The following is a 14620-nucleotide window of genomic DNA, read 5'->3' as shown; positions in this document are numbered from 1 at the left end:
TCTTATTATAAGAAAAGTAAAACTGATATTATTTACGACATACTAGTAGTGGTCTGGACGAACTAGTTAGATCAAGTTGAAAGTATATAATACAATCCATATTTTTATAAATGCCACATGAAAGTAAAAGTCAACGACTGTTTTTCTTTCTATCTAATCTTTGATTAGCTAATTCTGAGACGGTGCACATGTCGTAATTCTTGTTTGTCGGATCTTACCCCTTATCATAAACCATTATTTTACTATGCATAATTGCATAATAACATAAATTATATAATGAAATTCGCATAATGAAGTTTGCAGCATTCTTATCCTCAATAAGCTGAAATTTGCAGCTTATATAATGGGTTGCTTTGGAAGATATGGCTCTGAAAATTCGTATTTTTGCATTTTTCAAAGGTGAAGGGTAGATTCTTGAATATAAAACTGAGACAATAAAAAAGAGGTGCATAATTATTTTTTTTGGGCTAAATTGATATAATTCTCTATTTTTATTTATTGACATAATTCTTTAGATCATAAGGTGACTTTTTGATGATAAGAAATTGTAGACCTTGTTGAGTCTCTCTATTATTAATGTGACTTACATGCTGTCTTGTTAATTCATTATTTAGGTCTTTATTTGATGGTCTTACAATAATCATTTTATTTTCGGTTTAATGAACATTAAACCGTTTGATATTTTTCTTGTTAAAAGAAAAAAGAACAAGAAAAATCAAGAACAAGATCAGAGCCATGTATCTTCCCAAGCAACCAACAGGAGGAAGCACAACAATCTCAGGGGTAGATGATTGCATCGTAGAAATCTCAAGGGCAGATGAAGATTCCAAAATACTTCTGAGAAATTCAGCAGCTCACCAATCTTGTTGCATCTTTAGAATCCCTCACACTCTCGTCCAATCCAATGAGACAGCGTACAAACCGAAGATTGTCTCGATCGGTCCTTATCACCATCATGACGGTAAATCCGATAAAGCCAAAAAATCACGTTTTCAGATGATCCAGCAGCACAAACAACGGTATCTTGATATCTTCTTGTCCAAGACGACGAAAAAGGGCGTGGGTTTAGAAGACTTGCACAAGGTGGTATGGAGAAAGGAACATCTCATACGAGATTCCTATTCCGAGGAACTACAACTTAATCAAGTAGAGCTGATCGATCTGATGGTTCTTGATGGTTGCTTCATCCTTATGTTGTTCCTCATGGTTTCACGTAAGGTTCTACATAAAACATTTGAGGATCCCATCTTCATGTTGCGGTGGATTTTACCGACTCTACGAAGTGATCTCCTCCTCCTTGAAAACCAGGTTCCGCTTTTCCTTCTTCGAGATCTTTTTGAGACATCAAAGTTAGCTACTAAAACTAGCTTAAACGAGATGATCTTCAACTTCTTTGGCTATTCAATAAAAAGGCCACAAAAATTTTGGGATGAAAGAATGAATCTTGATGCAAGCCATCTTCTTGATCTCATCCGTAAGACTTTCGTACCCGATCAATCGAAAAAAGACAAAGGAGAAAGGTGGACCAATATGTTCTGCGGTTCCAGATGCTTCAATATATTAAGTCTTGTTAAAAATAAAGTTCAAACGGAGACATCAACACCACCACCGATAGAAACAAAAACACCACCACCACCACCACCACCAACACTAACACAACCACATCCAAAACCACCAACACCGCCTCCTCGTCCTTTCCTCAAGTTGGTTGTCTCAGCCAGAAAACTTCAACTCCGAGGAATAAAATTCCAACAAAAGAAGAAATTTCAGACACCTCTTCACATAACTCTCAAGAACGGTGTACTAAAAATACCGCCACTACTATTTGATGACTTTTTCAGCTCTCTTTTAATCAACTGCGTCGCCTTTGAGCAATTTAATGTGCAAGGCACAACCGAAATGACGAGCTATGTTACTTTCATGGGCTGCCTCATAAATACTGCAGATGATGCAACGTTCTTAAGCGAGAAAGGTATCATAGAGAACTATTTTGGAACGGGAGAACAATTATCCGTGTTCTTCAAGGATACAGGTAAAGACATTGTGTTCACAATATCCAAGAGTTACTTGGCAAATGTGTTCGAGGGAGTCAACAAGTACACTTCACAAGGATACCATGTACACTGGGCAGGAGTCAAGTACACATATTTCAAAAGTCCGTGGACATTTCTATCATCTTGTGCTGCTTTGTTGCTTATTCTGCTTACCATTTTCCAAGCTTTCTTCGCAGGCTACGCGTATTTTCGCCCTCCAAAGTGATTACACCTTTGGCTCTGGATCTCACCAATGTTGCACCTTTAGTTTCGTCTTCAACTTGAACATGCCTGAAACTTTCATCCTATCTTTAAATTATTCTTGTGGCTATTTTCTTTACAAAATATGAGCATTTTTGTTTGATCACTTCAATGTTTTAATTTCTTTGTTTTTATCTAAATTTTATTTCCTTTCCAATTTTCCATCAACAATTTTTTTTTTTTTTTTTTTTTTTTTTTCACATCACATTTTCGAAAGTTATATGTTTACTGATATAGCTCAGGTTTTAAAATTTGCAAATACTTTCCGCAAGTACAACGTTATAACTGTAAATGCATGCGGTAGTACAAATGGATATTGAATCGATAAGAAATTAAGAACTAACTAATCATACACCAAGAAAGGATGAGAAAAAAAAAAAAAAAAAAAAGGATACGAGAATCAACTTATCTAAACAGGATTCAAATTACTGTTTTTGGATTTTCATTAAAGTTAAGCGTAAACGAAACTAGATATGTAAAAACTAAAAAGTGAAAACAAAGAAACAGAGACATAATAAAAACAGGAAAAAAGAAACAGAGACCTTGCTACAAGAAATAATTAAGAGATCAACCAAAGGAAACAATTTAATACAACTAAATTACTTGTATTAACCTACCGTAATTTTTAAATATAAAAATATTGTTTTTTAGAAATCATTTTTTTTATTTATTTTGGTTTGGTTTTTGATTTTTACAACTTTTTTAATATTGTATTTCAATCACAAAGGTAGGCCGCTGATTTTACCATGGCCATTTCATTGCTAGAAAAAATCACTTGTAAATATGTTGTTTTTGTGGCCTTTTAGCTACGATAAAATCGGTGGCCTAAACAGCTAGTTCGCCACTAAATAGTAGTGGATAAAATAGTGGCTAATGCCAATACCATGTGGAAGTGGCTACAATTAGTCACTACGAGACTGCTGTGGCCAAAGTTTCCTTGTCCTTTAGCCTCTATTTAAGCAGTGGTTAATTTAGGGGACATGGTCATAGATTTCACCCGTCGCAAATATATGGCCAGGTGAGTACATATCGCCACTAACTGTAATTGGAAATGATCACTTGATAGCTAAGTTTTTATATTGATCAATTACCAACGTTTGGCCACGATTTTTCCTCTTGACTTGTTCAATGATAAACCCGTGGTATATTTGAAAATTTCCTTGTAGAGTGATATATGCAGGTCGTTTTCAGCAGAAAAAATAATAAGAATGTAACACAACTCGTATGAGAAAAGGAATAGGAAAAGAGAAAATGTCCACTTTCCCGGAAATAAACTATTGAAAAACACACATTTTTATTTCATTATTGGAAATTGAATATGAGAAATAACATTCGATTTAAAAATGCATATACTGTAACAAGATTTTTTTGGGTAAATTATTAAAGAAAAAAAAAAAGAGAAGATTCAGGGGATGCATATCGCCCGTCGATCATCAATCATCACCATCGTCATAATGGTCAGCGACGTGAAAGGGATCAAACTCGTCTCCGGCATATGTCTCGGACTTTGCTCCGGCTTTACAGGTTCCCTCGGCAGCGTTGCATACATTTGCTTATATATAAAAGCCATTACAAGATTATGATCCAAGATATGAAAACAAGACGGAGGTAAACTCATAATTAAATACAAAATTAAACTATAACATATAAATATCTGACAATAGCTTTCTTATTTGAATTTATTTTTGTCTAGAAATCAGACACATGTATATTTAAATTATATAAACAATTTCTTCAATAATTTCCTAGCCAAATAACTCTCAATTGTAGATTTAATCCAAAATCTTAAATTGAATCTTGTTCTTGTTTCTTTTAAGTTATTTCAGTTTCTTCTAAATCATTAAGTGACTTTAATTGTTATTAAAAAAAAAAAGACTTTTATTTCGGTAGATAACCTCCAAATTGAAAATTTTATCAAAAATATAAAGATACCTCCAAGTGCTTGCGTTAGGAACAAAAGCAGGATTAGACATACTGCGAGGATGCTGCTTCCACCTAGTACCACAAAAACCATATCAATTTTTATTAACACTTTGAGTAATCATTATTCGGAACATTACAAAGAAAACGTAAAATATGTTTCATATTATACCAAAATAACATTAATAAGGATTGCAATAACTTGTCTACGAATTCATAATCCTCGATATCTTTGTCTGGTACGATATTATAAGAAAGTCGTCGTACTAACCTCGTTTATGTTTCGGTATTGGCTCATGACCGTTTGCACGTCGTGTGTAAATGAACATGGGAATTGATCCGACAAAAATGGTTCCTAACACCAAAGCAATCATCTTGTTTCACTTTTTTTTTTGTTTGTTCTATTGATGATCAGGCTATATCCCATTAACTGCTTTTTATAGAGAAATGGATTTAAGTCAATTGTAATGATCGAGTTTTATTAAGCTGGGTCAATATTAATCCATCAAACCTTCAAATTAATCACCGGTCTTATTTAATTTTAGTCATAACGTGGACCTTGTCACTTTTATAACAAAAGCATATTAGTATATATTATGAATAAAGAAGGTGGGGATGTGCCTTTAGTCAAGTGGTTAAGTCCATTTGACTCCGCTTTCTCCACCGGAGTTTGACTCCACTAAGTCGCGTTACCCCGAGTAGTAGAGATTGGCTATGGATCGGGCCTTGTCGATCCAAAGATCGATGTCAAAAAAAAAAAAAAAAAAAAAGAGTGGAGAGAAGGTGCATGTTAATTAAAGACCAGTTACATATCTGGTCATAATATTTAATCAACGCCAAAATATTTATTTGTTTGTAATTCACATCTGATTTTTTTTCCTTTGAAACATATGTAACAGAACATAAAATCTATCGACTATCGGCCATTTCTTTCAATAGACGCAAAAGCTAATGAATCATGTTTAATTTACATGGTATACTCCTTCACGTAAATTTGTAATCTACTTGTTTTGCTTTCTTAATCATTTACTGCAGTCTAAAGACTTTAAACATAGATTAGATCAGTACTGAGTCTAACATAGCAAAACATGTAATTAGATAGGTAAAAATGGATTAATTAGTAGCTCAACACAAGATTATATACCAAGTAAGAAAACAATTAATCTAGAGCTTGCCAAGATTTTAAATAATATGAATATTACATCTCAAGTCCTATCCTCTTCCTTACTTGTCCTTTGTTGTTGTCATTCCTCGAAAATCAAAGTCTTCACTTAAGTGAAATAATTTTTTAAAGATGAAGAAGAATCACCTCCTCAATATTTTCCAGACAAATTGGCATTACTAGACATATATTCAGATTGGCTGCTTATCCCGTTCTTCCCATCTCGTTTGTCTTCTTGACCAGGGTTTTTCTTCATCATCTTTTACTCCTACTTGCTCAACCACATCCTTTGTTTTTACAAGTTTGTGTTGTTTATTACTCTTTGCTTCCTCCCCAAACATATAATGTTGAGACAACTTAAAAATCCCCCTGAGACAATTTCTGAATTTGAATAGAGTATTTGCTTGTTAAGTGGAAATGAAAGTATACAGAGACATAAACTTTGGTTCTTGAAGATTTTTATATATCTTCAACATGTGGGAAAGAGATCCGTAAGTGTGTTCTTTAACTTTATTAAGTTGAATTATTTTCAGTCCAAGTATCAAAATGTTTGTCGATGCAAACTAACAACAGACCATACGAAATCTGTCATCTAGTAGAGTTTTTTTTTTTTTTTTTTTGATAAAATTAGAGTTATTTTGTTCATCTCAGTAATTTGACTATGTATTTGACTATTTGTGCTACTACTACATTATACAAAACCAAAGGAAACTAAATTATTGATACATAAAAGGGAGACAAAAATATATATTCGGCATTAACCGAGTTTTGTACTTTACACAATGGATCGGAGCATGTTGCAGAAACTGTGAGTAAAAAACTAAAAACAATCAAGAAACTAGTCGCTTGATTTCAATTGTAAGCAAGAAAGCAACACAGATCAGATCATTCATTCATGCTGAAAAAGAGAGTTGACAAAATAAATAACTAGTATCAGTTCATATGAATTCTAATCTGAATCGCTATCCTTTTGTCCTCCCAACACAAAGTCGTCTACTGCGTTGTATTCATTTCTTAGTGAAGGAAGTCTCCATGCCGTTGTGATTGATGTATATGCCACTCCTGGATCCGATTGATCAACTGTACGTTGGCAACATAAAATTTGTTGTCTGTTTTTTTATTGGAAGTAAAAATATATGTGAAGTAATTGGCTCACCTGAAACTATACAAACCTGTTCAGCTGATTGTGCACATTGATATTCAGATTCATCTGAAATGCTCGGGCTTATAAGGTGTTCCTCTTCCCCTCTAGCTTCCTTATAAACTGCGTGTCAGCGACAAAAAGATTTATGTTACACTGACGCTAATTATGTCAATATGATTAACTAAAGCTTTGTTATATTAATCTCGTAGACCTAAGAAAAAGACTCACCTTCTATGCCCTCATAACATAACTCCCGGAGTAGGTAAATAAGAAAAAGAAGAAGTAGAAGAAGACTTGCTCCGACGATGAAGGATCCTAAGACCGTAAACAGCATCATCTTCATCTTTCTTAAAGTGAGATGGATCAAGCTAAAGACTAAAAGTCACTTCCTTCTATACGAATTGATAATGCAAGTAAAGCGTCAACACAGATGGGAACAAAAACTAAACTAATAAAGTAAAGACCTAACGCACTAAATACAGCTCTTCTAGATAGTGAATGGACCAGCGAATCGAGGAGACAAGATTTTTCAATCTTTCGAACGGATTTTATATTTATGTTACCATTAATGATGCCATGTGTAAACGGCTAGATCTGAGAAAAGGTTATATTACTAAAGTGGACAAACGTGATATTTGTATAATATATAGCAAGAAGACAAAATTGATCATTTTATATTCTTACATTAATCGTTAAAATATTTTGTTTTGATATGATTGATGTTCAACAAAACCATTTGACAAAGGAAAAAAAAAAAAAAAAGACTAACAAGAGAGCCATGGATCCTCCCAGCCAAGCCAGTGAAGAGAGTGCCACGATCCCGGACGAAAACGAAGAAGAAGCTTATTTGCTCTTAGATAAAGTGATCCCACCAGTCCATCTAAAGGAATCAGCAGGTGATAGATCTTGTTGCATCTATAGAATCCCTCACACTCTCGAGCGAGTCAACGACAAAGCTTATGCACCCAAGATCGTTTCAATAGGCCCTTATCACCATTCAAGTGATAAACAACATCTCAAGATGATAGAGGAGCATAAAAAACGTTATTTGGAGATTTTCGTGTCAAAGACTAAGGACAATGGTGTAAATTTAAGTCACTTAGTCGATGTCGTCTCAGGATTGGAACAGAAGATAAGAGACTCCTACTCTGAGAATCTTGAATTTAGTCGACAAAAGCTTATCAAGGTGATGATTCTTGATGGTTGTTTCATTCTTATGCTGTTCCTTGTGGTTTCACAAAAGATTGAGTACACAAATTTCAAAGACCCAATTTTCAATCTGCGATGGATATTGCCAACACTTCGAAGCGACCTTCTTCTTCTCGAAAACCAGCTTCCTCTCTTTCTTCTTGAAGTTCTTTTAGAGACATCAAAGTTAGCTCCATCCACTAGCTTAAACATGTTGGCCTTCAAATTCTTCAACTACTCAATAAAAAAAACAGATGATTTCTGGAAGAAGCACAACAATCTTCGAGCAAAACATCTTCTTGATCTCATTCGTAAGACTTTCAAACCCGTCCCGCCTCCACCAACAATTCCAAGGCAATGTTGTATCAATATTTTCAGGGAAAATTCAAGAACCGAGACATCTAAAAATACTTGTCTCGGTAAGATAAGTTGCTCAAAGGAGATAACTGGAGCGCAAACATCATCGCCTCCTCTTCCTCCTCCTCCTCGACCTTTTCTTGGGCTAATTGTGTCAGCCAGAAAACTTCAACTTCGGGGAATAAAATTCAAGCGGAAGGAGAATGTAGAGACACCGTTAGACATCAGTTTCAAGAGCGGTATTCTTGAAGTACCACTACTTGTCTTTGATGACTTTATCAGCACTCTACTGATCAACTGTGTTGCCTTTGAGCAGTTTAATATGAGCTGCTCCACTGAGATTACTAGCTATGTAACTTTCATGGGTTGCTTGATAAACACAGAAGAGGATGCGACCTTCTTAATCGAGAAAGGGATCTTAGAGAACTATTTCGGAACGGGTGAACAAGTTTCTTTATTCTTCAAGAACATTGGGAAAGACATCTCATTCAGCATATCCAAGAGTTTTCTATCAAAAGTGTTCGAGGGAGTGAACGAGTACACTTCACAAGGATACCACGTACAATGGGCAGGGTTCAAGTACACACATTTCAACACTCCATGGACATTTTTATCATCTTGTGCTGCTTTGATGCTTCTTCTCCTTACCATTTTCCAAGCCTTCTTTGCAGCTTATGCTTACTTTCGTCCTCCCAAAAACAGTTAACTGTAAGGGCCTCCTTTATCTCTTTAAGCAGTATGCATAAACACACTGAATGTTTCTTTAGGTATAAGTATCAAATTTGTGATTTACTTGTTCTCAGTCCTCTGCTGCATTCTAAACACTTTTTATTCTTAATCTTAGAAACATATTTTAATTGGTAGCATACATGTAATCGGTTGGTTAAAGTAGAGGCCAGTTTCTCAATACAAGATTATAATATTGAGTAAGAAAGCAATCTAGAGCTCGTGAAGATTTTAAACATGATGAACATTACATCTCGATTCTCAAGTCCCATCTTCTTCCTTACTTCTTCTCTGTTTTTGCCACTCCTCGTAAATCAAAGGTCTTCACTTTGTTGAAATCATTTTTCAAGGATGAAGAAGAATCACCTTCCCCAAGTTTTCCATAAAAATTGTCATAACTAGACATATATTCAGGTCGAAAATATCCCATTGTTCCCGTGATGTTCGTCTTCTTTTCCAGGCTTTGTTCTTCATCATCTCTTACTCCTACTGGCTCAACCACATCCTCTGTTTTCCCAGGTTTCTGTTGTTTCTTACTCTGCTCCTTCCTCTGCTTCTTCCTCAAACATATGATGTTGAGACAACTTGGACATCCTTTAGACATTTTCAGATTTTAACAACAAGGTATACAGAGACAAAAGATCTGGTTCTTGATTTTATATATCTTCAGTATAAGGGAAATTGATCTGAGTTCTTGCAGATTACTAGTGTAAGCGTGTTCTGTGACTTTTTGAAAGTTGACTTAGAAAGTAAACGGAGAGTTATCAAAATTTGGTAAAACTGTAAAAAAAAAAAACGTGGAGAGTGGAGACTATCAAAATTCATAATAATTGTCATCTCTTGCAAAAGTTAAGAAGAAAAGTCTTAAGGTTTTAAAAAATAACATGGAGACTTGTCAACAATTTGCTATAGTGCGAAATTTCGTTTCTCCTTCCTAAATTTCCACAAAATTCAGGAAGACTAATCCATATAAAAATTAAAAAAAACGTAGTTCAAGTCTTCCACCTGACCAGAAGACAATCTGAGGTGGTATTGAAGATTTAACTTAATGGATCCACAGATTGTTGTAAACATAAATAACTTAATCTCAGCAGATAATGGTCTGAAGCTTCTGAGAGAATCAGCTGGATCAGAGTCATGTTGCAACGTGAGAATCCCACAGAGCCTAGCTCGAATCAACCTCAAAGCTTACGAACCCAAGATTGTCTCCATTGGTCCTTACCATCACGGCAAAGACCATCTCAAAATGACTCAGCAGCACAAACGCCGCTTCTTGAAGTTTTTCGTGGCTAAAATGGAAGAAAAGGGTATTGATCCTCAAGAATTGATCAAAGCTGTATCAAGTTTGGAAGGAGTTATAAGAGGTTCTTACTCCGAGGATCTTGGTTTAGATTCTCAAAAATTGGTTGAGATGATGGTTCTTGATGGTTGCTTTATCCTCACGTTGTTCTTTGTTGTTTCCGGGAAAGTTGTTTACACCAATCTTGATGATCCTATTTTCAGAATGCCATGGATTTTGCCATCGATTCGAGCCGATCTTCTCCTTTTGGAAAACCAGGTTCCTTTTGTTCTTCTTCAAACTCTATTCGAAACATCGAAGTTAGTTACTTGTAGTGGTTTAAACGAAATCGCCTTTGAATTCTTTGACTACTCATTACAAAGACCTGAGACGTTTTGGGCAAAACATTATGGTCTTGAAGCAAAACATCTTCTTGATTTGATACGTAAGACTTTTGTTCCCGTTCCGTCTCAAAGAAGCATCAAAGATCATAACTATCTCACAATCCTCTGTTGTTCCGAGGAGAAACGACGAAAATCTAGCCGTAAATCGTCATTCAATGATCATGAATTTCTCGGATTCGTTCTCTCAGCCAAGAAGCTTCATCTTCGGGGAATAAAATTCAAGCGGAGGAAGAATACAGACTCAATCTTAGACATAACGTACAGTAATGGTGTGCTTCATATTCCTCCGGTAGTCATGGATGATTTTACCGCCTCGGTCTTCTTAAACTGTGTTGCATTTGAGCAATTATATGCTGATTCATCGAACCACATAACGAGCTACGTAGCTTTCATGGCTTGTCTTATAAACGAAGAGAGCGATGCGGCGTTCCTTACTGAAAGAAGGATCCTAGAAAACTATTTTGGAACAGAGGATGAAGTGTCCCGGTTTTATAAACGCATTGGTAAAGACATTGCTCTCGACTTAGAGAAGAGTTACTTAGCAAAGGTGTTTGAAGGAGTTAACGAGTATACTTCTAAAGGATTTCATGTTCACTGCGCAGAGTTTATTCACACGCATTTCGATAGTCCATGGACATTTGCGTCGTCATTTGCAGCGTTGTTGCTTCTTATGTTTGCGGCTTTGCAAGTCTTCTTTGCAGCTTATAGTTATTTCTGTCCTCCGAAAGGAAAGTGAAAAATGCTTTGTACACTTAAACTCATTGAATGATTCTATAAGTTAGTAAATTAAGTGTTTTGATTCTTGAATCTATATTTTTTTTGCTATTTTCTTTACACTTTTGATTTTTTAACCTTCAAAAATATATGCTTGCATTGATAAACAGGTAACCAGATACATAAAAGAAGAAATCAGTGGCTCAACGCCAGATAACATTATCAAGATAGCCGTACAATTTCATGTATAAATATCCCTCTTCTCTTATTCCTTGGCCGTGGCTACTTTGACTCCTCGTATATCAAAGGTCTTCACTTTGTTGAATTCATTATTCATTGACGTAGAAGATACATCTGTTTCTGCGTATTGATCTCCATACAAATCGTAGACGTTTGGTCCAATATCGCTGCTGCTATACTTGATCCATTCTGGTTTGGGTTTGAACATGCATTCCTCGGGCATCTTCTTGCACGCGCCGTATTTAACATCTTTCTTTTTTTTTTCAACCGGCTCTGGCAACCTCTCTGCTTTCAGAGGTTTGTCTTGTATACCTTCTTTTTCTTCAACTGGCTCTGGCAATCTTTCTGTTTTCACGGGTTTGTCTTCTTTCTTGTTCTGCTTCTTCTCGAAACACATGACTTTGAAACAACTTAGACATCCTCTAGACATTTTTCTGGGGGGGGGGGGGGAGATAGATGAGTTTTTTAACAAACAGTATGTGCTTGTTTGTCGAACTTAAAGAAGGTAATACTAGAGACAAAGATTTGATTCCTTGAAGATGTTTAAATCTTCAGAATGAGAGAAAGAGAGTGGATTTATTAAGCTAATTATTATAAGAGTGTTTCTCTGCAATTTGGACTCCACGAAGCTTCCTTTCTTCCACCAGTCACTTGCAGGAAATTACCAAAAGAGAGAGAAAAAAAAACTAAATGTATACGCAGCTCACTTTCTAAAACTTTACCTTTAGGAAGTTTTGTCTAAAATGCCACAAATCCCAGTTTTTTCTTTCAAAAATGTGCAACAATAATGTCATTTTCTAGACTGTATGTATACCTTTAGAAAATTTCTTAAGTTATATTACCTTTAACGGTCTTCTTCAACTGTGTTGCATTTGAGTAGTTATATGCAGATTCAACAAAAAATGTGTAACAATTATGTCATCTTCTAGACAATTATGTTACCTTTAGGAAGTTTTGTCTAAATTGTGTAGACAAAAACATTTATACAGTGTTTTTTACCATAAGACTAAGTTTTAACTGTAAGACTGAATTTTTTTTTAGGCCGTAGTCCAAGAGTCCTTTCTTAACTCTCAAGTCTTTTGTTTTTTTTTGGATCAAAAGTCTTTTCGTAAGTCTTTGATTAGTCCAAAAAAAACAAAAAGTCTTTCGTTATCCAAGCCATCAAAGGTGATTTTTTTTAACTCCTAGCAAAGACGCGTAAGGGTTTTTATGATATAAATGCCTTTTTCACATTTTGGTAAATACTAAACTAATCTCTTTTATACTTCGGTAATGTCTCTCTATCATCAGCTTACGAGTAAGGTTCAAATAGAATCACTTCTGCAAGTTTTGTTTCACTTTTTAAGGAGTAAGCTAATCACAATTGAAAGTCTTCTTTCTTGCTCTGTTAATCACAATTTGATTCTGATTCCTTGGAGATGTTTAAATCTGCTTCAGTATGAGAGAAAGATAATTAGTTGATTATTATAAGCGTGTTTCTTTGAATTCTTGAGAGTTGACTTAAGTAAACGCAAAGTTGATGATTCCACCACACATAGGTTTTGAATGGTTGTATAGTATGCTGCAGATCGGACTAAAATCGGATCAGTCCGTACTTAATTCACTATTCACTATTCCAGATTAGTATGCACTGTTGCATACTAAAAATCTCCATATTAGTATGCATTTGAGCACGGCAGATTTGGGCGCTTTCACAAATTCCTACGGCTATGAGAATTTTATCCACATAATCTAATTTTGCATACTAAAATATTGGTATGCATTGTCAAGTCCGCATCACATGGACTAACCATTCAAAGCCATAGCCTCCTTTCTTCAACCACTTACTTGCTAGGAAACTACCAAAATAGAAAAGGATAGCTTATTTCTATCCAAATACAAACGCCTAGAGCATTTTGAAAGTGTTCTTTTACCTCAATCGACATGCCTACTACTGACGATGATGATTCAGTAGTAAGTATGATCGATCAATTTGTTTTGATCTTGGTTCCTGGATCCAATGAAATTAGTTATCTAAGGTCCAATAAAGTTTATTACCAAAACAACCAAAACCAAAAAGGGGAACTTTATAAAACTCTAAAAATTTATAATAAATGTCATCTCTTGCAAAAATTTTAAAAATAATACTCTTGTTCCTTTGCCTACCTAACGGAGAGACATAAAAAAAAAAATTCAAGTGCCACATTCCTGGTGACTATCCTTTGTTTCCCTTTCAAAATAATATCGAATGATAGTGATTTTCTTGGATTTGTTCGTTCATCCCTGTGACTAGTCTTTGTCTCACAAACATAAATAAATACAAAAACTTGAAGAAGACTAAATCTATATATAATAGCAATTTAATAAATACCATTTGCACATCTGAACGGTTGCGTCTTTTTATCGCAACTTTTCGTTAATATTTTTATTAATTAAAATATATATTTTACGGTTATGTTTTTTTTATAAATTGCATTCTGAATGTTTTCTACGGTTGCGTTTTTTATTGTAACTCTTCATAAACAGTTGAAACCGCTTATTCGAATCATTGCAATATTTAGTTTATTTTACGAGCAATTGCAACTTTTGGTTTATATATTTAGTTTATTTCACGAACAATTGCAATTTTTGGTTTATTTTATAAATAGCTATAACATTTAATTATCTACCGCCGCGTCTCTCGGTGTAACTTTTCATAAATTATTATTTTAATTCTTAATTTTTAATTACTAAAATATATTTAAATGAGATTGTAACTATTTAAATGAACTGTTTCAACATTTGGATTATTGACGAATTTTGCAACTTTGGGTTTGTGTTACGACCATTTTTCCTTAGTATATTGATGAACTATGCAACATTTGTATAATTGACGAACCGTTGCAGTTTTTGGAATATTTGATATCTACGGTTGCGTTTCTCGGATAAGTTCGTCATATTTTAAAAAAATATTTAAATACTAAATTATATTTAAATGAATTGTTGTTACCGTTTAATATAACACAATAGCATTTGGTTTATTTGACGTTGAACGTTTTGGCTTATTTATCAAACTATTGTAATATTTGGTTTTTTAGTTTATGCTTTTTGCACTTGAGAATAGTTTTTTAGTTACAAATTATTGTTTTCTAATATTAATATACTTAATAAATGCTTGTGAGAGTTTTCTTTATCATAATTTTTGTAAAATATATATTGATTTGTTGCTAAAAA

At 34.4% G+C, this 14620-nt stretch overlaps 7 protein-coding genes across 9 annotated transcripts; 3 read left to right on the top strand and 4 right to left on the bottom strand.

Annotated features, from left to right (window-relative positions):
• Window positions 1-595: 595 nt before the first annotated feature.
• Window positions 596-2447, top strand: LOC9308078 (UPF0481 protein At3g47200). 2 transcript variants are annotated; one of them, XM_021022958.1, is made up of 2 exons: window positions 596-2138; window positions 2231-2439. In XM_021022958.1, exons 1-2 carry the CDS (start codon window positions 736-738, stop codon window positions 2316-2318), a joined length of 1491 nt encoding a protein of 496 aa, XP_020878617.1. In that variant the 5' UTR covers window positions 596-735; the 3' UTR covers window positions 2319-2439. The 2 variants fall into 2 exon arrangements, with proteins under 2 accessions (XP_020878617.1, XP_002874076.1); XM_002874030.2 differs by having other exon boundaries at window positions 596-2447.
• Window positions 2448-3566: 1119 nt separating this feature from the next.
• LOC9308077 lies at window positions 3567-4735 on the bottom strand. Its single transcript, XM_002871962.2, has 3 exons — window positions 4486-4735; window positions 4227-4289; window positions 3567-3846 (listed from the first exon to the last, which is right to left on the bottom strand). Exons 1-3 carry the CDS (start codon window positions 4586-4588, stop codon window positions 3728-3730), a joined length of 285 nt encoding a protein of 94 aa, XP_002872008.1. The 5' UTR covers window positions 4589-4735; the 3' UTR covers window positions 3567-3727.
• A 1348-nt stretch (window positions 4736-6083) lies between these two features.
• Window positions 6084-6954, bottom strand: LOC9310143. Of its 2 annotated transcripts, none has more exons than XM_021023671.1 (3): window positions 6749-6954; window positions 6549-6640; window positions 6084-6456 (listed from the first exon to the last, which is right to left on the bottom strand). In XM_021023671.1, the coding sequence occupies exons 1-3, from the start codon at window positions 6861-6863 to the stop codon at window positions 6391-6393; spliced, it is 273 nt and encodes a 90-aa protein (XP_020879330.1). In that variant the 5' UTR covers window positions 6864-6954; the 3' UTR covers window positions 6084-6390. The 2 variants fall into 2 exon arrangements, with proteins under 2 accessions (XP_020879330.1, XP_002872007.1); XM_002871961.2 differs by having other exon boundaries at window positions 6174-6456; window positions 6533-6640.
• A 170-nt stretch (window positions 6955-7124) lies between these two features.
• Window positions 7125-8922, top strand: LOC9308076 (UPF0481 protein At3g47200). Its single transcript, XM_002874029.2, has one exon. The coding sequence runs from the start codon at window positions 7233-7235 to the stop codon at window positions 8769-8771; it is 1539 nt and encodes a 512-aa protein (XP_002874075.2). The 5' UTR covers window positions 7125-7232; the 3' UTR covers window positions 8772-8922.
• LOC9310142 lies at window positions 8877-9502 on the bottom strand. Its single transcript, XM_002871960.2, has one exon. It carries the CDS (start codon window positions 9393-9395, stop codon window positions 9072-9074), a length of 324 nt encoding a protein of 107 aa, XP_002872006.1. The 5' UTR covers window positions 9396-9502; the 3' UTR covers window positions 8877-9071.
• Window positions 9503-9685: 183 nt separating this feature from the next.
• Window positions 9686-11299, top strand: LOC9308075 (UPF0481 protein At3g47200). Its single transcript, XM_021023692.1, has one exon. The coding sequence runs from the start codon at window positions 9840-9842 to the stop codon at window positions 11208-11210; it is 1371 nt and encodes a 456-aa protein (XP_020879351.1). The 5' UTR covers window positions 9686-9839; the 3' UTR covers window positions 11211-11299.
• A 28-nt stretch (window positions 11300-11327) lies between these two features.
• Window positions 11328-12175, bottom strand: LOC9310141. The gene has a single exon (XM_002871959.2). It carries the CDS (start codon window positions 11856-11858, stop codon window positions 11454-11456), a length of 405 nt encoding a protein of 134 aa, XP_002872005.1. The 5' UTR covers window positions 11859-12175; the 3' UTR covers window positions 11328-11453.
• Window positions 12176-14620: the final 2445 nt, after the last annotated feature.

Source organism: Arabidopsis lyrata (assembly GCF_000004255.2).
Source record: "Arabidopsis lyrata subsp. lyrata unplaced genomic scaffold ARALYscaffold_6, whole genome shotgun sequence".
Classification (NCBI taxonomy): Eukaryota; Viridiplantae; Streptophyta; class Magnoliopsida; order Brassicales; family Brassicaceae; genus Arabidopsis; species Arabidopsis lyrata.
This window is presented reverse-complemented; position numbering and strand designations above follow the sequence as displayed.